Source organism: Limulus polyphemus, unplaced genomic scaffold (assembly GCF_000517525.1).
Source record: "Limulus polyphemus unplaced genomic scaffold, Limulus_polyphemus-2.1.2 Scaffold3477, whole genome shotgun sequence".
Taxonomy (NCBI): Eukaryota; Metazoa; Arthropoda; class Merostomata; order Xiphosura; family Limulidae; genus Limulus; species Limulus polyphemus.
In genome coordinates, this window is record NW_013669087.1 from 65185 (window position 1) to 69902 (window position 4718).

The window sequence follows — 4718 nt, forward strand, 5'->3', positions numbered from 1 at the left end:
TAACTCTCTCACTATGAGCATGTCCATTTGGCTGAATTCATTATCCCAAATTGACTTTTAAACCTCCTATATTCCTTTCCGAAACTTTCAGTAAACATTAGTCTTTTGTTAATAATAATAAAACTTAGGACTTTCAATGAAGTATTTTTACTAATAATGTCTCTATGAATATATGAAGTCAAAGTGTTGACTGCCCTGAGTTCAAAGTGATTTTGATAATAAGATTAAAAATAGTTTTCTTCATGTGAAAATTGTCAAATTTCATTTGTGTAATCTCTAAAACCTACTAAATAAATTTCAAATGTTTTTGTCAGTAAAACTTTATATTTTATCTGTTATTTTCTCTACTCTAACTTGATACAAGGTTGGTCAATTCAACAGAGTCCATATAAGTTAGAGTAAAGCAAATAACAAATAAATACAAGTATTACTGAGAAAAGTGATTTGGTAGTTATGTTGGAGGTTTTACAGGTTAAGAAAGTGAACTTTGAAAATTTTCAAATGAAACAAAGTATTTTTAATCTTAACATGAATATATCACTTTGCACTCGGAGCTGTAAACACTCTGACTTCACATATTCAGGAATAAATCTTTAGCAAAAATATTTAATTAAAAACCCAATTCTTTGTGTACAAAAGACTTCTTCTGTTTAATGAAACTTATCAAATTTATGAAAATTCAAAAAACATATATAAAAGTTGTAGTAAGGAAACTCTGATGGTTACTTTGTGATTACAAGGTGAATCACATCAACCAATCCTGTATGGAAAGAATTAACAATACACACAGATTTCATCTTAGGAACAATTTTTTATCAATGTTAAAATTAAAAATAAGTAATATACAAAGATATTTTTAATAATACAAGTTTAAGATTCGAAAAAGCATTTTCATACCTGGTTTTACAGCAGTAGCATCACCATTCGCCACTGGTTTTAATTCTCCAGTTTTAGCTTTTTCAACTAATTTTTTTCTCAGTTCCATCTGTATCAAAGAAAAACATAAGACTTATACTTAGTATACTATAAGTTCTTACTTTGCAGTTTTAATATATTATTACTTGCCAAAATAAATATTACTCTCCTTTTCTACACTTTGATCTTAATTTTGTTATAAAGATGTTAAGTAATTCTTTTGAGGTTTTTTAATTACACTTGAAATAAAATTATACAGTATACTGATTACCCCTATTAAGGCCAATACCTTTTTCAGTCATTTAGGATACTTTAACCTGGAAATATTTAACCAAGTTACACAAACTTTAACATTAAAAACTCACTAAATAGTATCTAGCTTTAACTTTTAAAAGAATAAAAACCTGATTAAGTATTTCTATCATTTTTTCTTGTGAAATTTCCAAAATTCTGTTGTGAGACGCAATAAAAACAAAAACAAAAAAAACCCATCAAAAATGCTTCTCTTCATCTTAGAATTTATATTTTTGATCAGAAATGTTCATCTTATATAACATTTTATTTCAATTAATATTTATTACCACCTTTTTCACTGATTTCAGTAGTCACCATTTCCAGTAATAACTCATAACAAATGTGGTTATATGGAAATTTATTGGGGACCTACAACCTGATCTTTCAAACTGGCTTCAATATTAAATTTGTCAGGCTAGGTATTATGATTTCTGCTAACAATAATCTTGATTCAGATCACTATAAACCTAATATACTTTTTCAATAAACAATTAACTATTTTATTTGTGCGTATACCTTGAATATGATAACCTTAACAATAATATACAATAAATAAGGATTTGGATCATCAGAAAATGTTGTTGTCATCTACTATACTCCCTGAACCTAATTAAGCTTACATGATGTCTTGTCACAGAAAACATTTTCAGGAATGAAAATAATATTCAAAGAAGTATAAAAATTTCCAGATCTGTGGATTGTTCCCAAGTCTTCCAAGTTTCCTGTTAGATTTCTTTGTTCACCCCTACTAGAGTTTCAGCTAGTCAACAGCCTGAGAGACATTAATTACTGCCCAAACCAATTTATTTACTCTACATTGATATAAATAGTTTCTATCCTGCTTTATCTGATTATATTCAAACAGTGCTTATAGTTATTTAAGGTTTAACTTCATTAGTTATTGTTCAGACCCTATAGCTGTATAAAATTATGGTTTTATAAGGTAAATAAGAAAAAAATTATGTCTAGGAAGTATTTTGTGTCCATACAGAATTATTGTTAACCAGAAATCACCACAAAATTCAAAATAAAAAAATATAAAAAACAAGTTAATGGTAACATGCAAATATCTAGAAATTTTTTGCCCAATTCAGCACTAATAGATGAGCTGACTTTAGATAAAACATTTTTTGTGAATCATTGTAAAGTTAATTCAAACTGTCTCTGCTAGGACTGGAAGGTTAAATCCAAGATACAAAAATGGTTTTCCTATCAGTTAATAAATAATAGATATTTTAAAGATGTGATTTATATTTACACGTAACCTAGCTAATTATGGCAATACATAAAGCTTTAATGTTACAAAAAGTACTGAAACAAGAAAGTCAAAACCACAAAACTGAGTAATTTAAAATTGAAAACATTTTATTGCAATTTTGGCTCAGACTAATAATTACAGTGATTTGCCAAAGTACAAATATTTTTATTTTTAGTAATTCAGTTTTTGTAGATTTGACTTTCTTGTTTCAAAACTTTTCTATATTATTTTAGCTAGGTAGCTAGATTATGTATATATCGATTCCAACTTGTCTTTATAATATTAATTTTTTATTATTATAGTCGTTTCTTTCATTTTATTATCTATATTTTTTTGTGCTAGCAATATCAAGCATGAGGCATGCATATACCCAATTGGATTTTATTACTCATCAAGATCTCTACCAACATACCCTCAAATCTCATTATATGTAAAAAAAAAAAAAAATCAGGACCCTAGACAGAAGAGATCTGTGAAAGAATTAGAGCGATAAGGTTTGTAATTTTTCTGTACGGCTGTCTGGGAAAGTCACTTCCCTACTTACTTATATGAAATGTCATTGAAATAGTGAAATTTTGATTCATTCCATAAACACGTATATAGTGATTTAGGCAGCTCTAAGTACAATAAGCTTTAGTTTTGCTCAGCCAATATTCAGACACTTTGAAGGTGGCTTTAAACCTTTCGCAATGGGTGCCTCTTTAAATGCTTTACTGCACAAGTCACTATGTTACATTCTAAATTTCATTAAACATTTTACTTTCAAGGTATACGAATAAAATTAATATTACAAGTTCTGATTCAAATTCTTATTTTACCAAAGTTTTAAGTCCTATTATTCAAAATAAACCTTTAAAAAATTACTTAAAACTTCAGATGTATTGTCATGTGACTAACACTATATGATAATTCTCTACTTTAGCTCTCTGTATCTTTAATAATACAATGGTATTTGGGTAGAGGTACGTATAGGCAATAAGATGCTTACATAACCTTTTGATTTGCATTTCAAGTTACAGTTAAACCAATGCCCACCTTCAACAGATTTGTTTGAGCTTTATAGTCAACATCTAGATGTTACATACACATGTGTAATAGTTATTAGAAAGAAATCATTTTACATTGTATTCTAACAACAGTTATTTTGAAATTGGCATGCAGCTGTCTTCATGTAATACATGTAATTGACTGTAGTATTATTGGCTGCTTAATCGTCTATAGCACTTAGGGTTCTTTCTTACCTAAATATGTTATAGTCAGAGATACAGTTTAAATTGTACTTAGGTCTTACTATTATATTTTAGTTAATTGTGTATTAGTTATGTTTTAAACTGCATAATTAAAAGGTTTAAACATTTATTAAATATACATCATACTTTGCATCCATTCTCAAAGCTTATGATATTATGTGCTGAACAAAAATATTGCTGAAGGGATGCACATATCTCCCAAAGAAACTGTAATATGCCTCAAGGGCACTGATGACTTGTGTCGTGATTAATAATAAGTGGTAAAAGACAAAAAACAAAAATAAAACATTTAAAATTAATTACAGTTAAATACAAAGGTATTCACCCCCTACAAAGTTTCCATATTTTGTTGCCATCTGAGTTTGCAATCATGAAACTTTCAAATGGGAGAAGGTTACAAGAAAATTTCAAAATTGCTGATTATCCCTTTGAGTACAGTGAAGCCCATCAACAAGAAGTGGAATGTGCTTCATACTACCCAGTCACTACACAGAACAGTCTGCCCTTCCAAACTAAACAGCCGGGCAAACAGGAAACTGGATAGGGATGCCACAGTGAAGCCAACAGTAACTTTGAAAGATTTGCAAAGTTCCATGTCTGAAATGGCAGTCAGTGTTCATACATCGACAATATTTCGGTCACTACACAAAGCTGGCCATTATGGGTGAGTGGCACGAAAGAAGACATTACTGAAAAAAAATCATGTTAAATCTTGTGTGGAATTTCCATCAAAGCATATAAATGATACTGCAGACGTGGCAGAATATTTTGTGGTCAGACAAGATCAAAATTTAGCTTTTTGGGTCTAAACTCAAAGCATTATGTCTGACGCAATCCCAACACAACACACAGTCAACACCATCCCAAAGAAAAAGTAGCTATGTTAATGCTATTACAACAATGATTTATGAAAAAGATCAAGAAAAGTGAATATCTTTCTTAAGCTACAATTAGGGAGACCATTAGTACATACTTATTAAGCAAAAAAAAAAAAAAAAAAA

The 4718-nt window shown here is 29.1% G+C and overlaps 1 protein-coding gene across 3 annotated transcripts in view; it reads right to left on the reverse strand.

Annotated features, from left to right (window-relative positions):
• Positions 1-4718, reverse strand: part of LOC106469423 (splicing factor 3B subunit 1) — a 98347-nt gene that overhangs the window by 60452 nt on the left and 33177 nt on the right. For all 3 annotated transcript variants that reach the window (XM_013929916.2, XM_022397937.1, XM_013929917.2), the window contains one exon: positions 898-985. In XM_013929916.2, coding sequence (XP_013785370.1) covers positions 898-985 — 88 coding nt within the window. The remainder of the gene's footprint in view (positions 1-897; positions 986-4718) is intronic.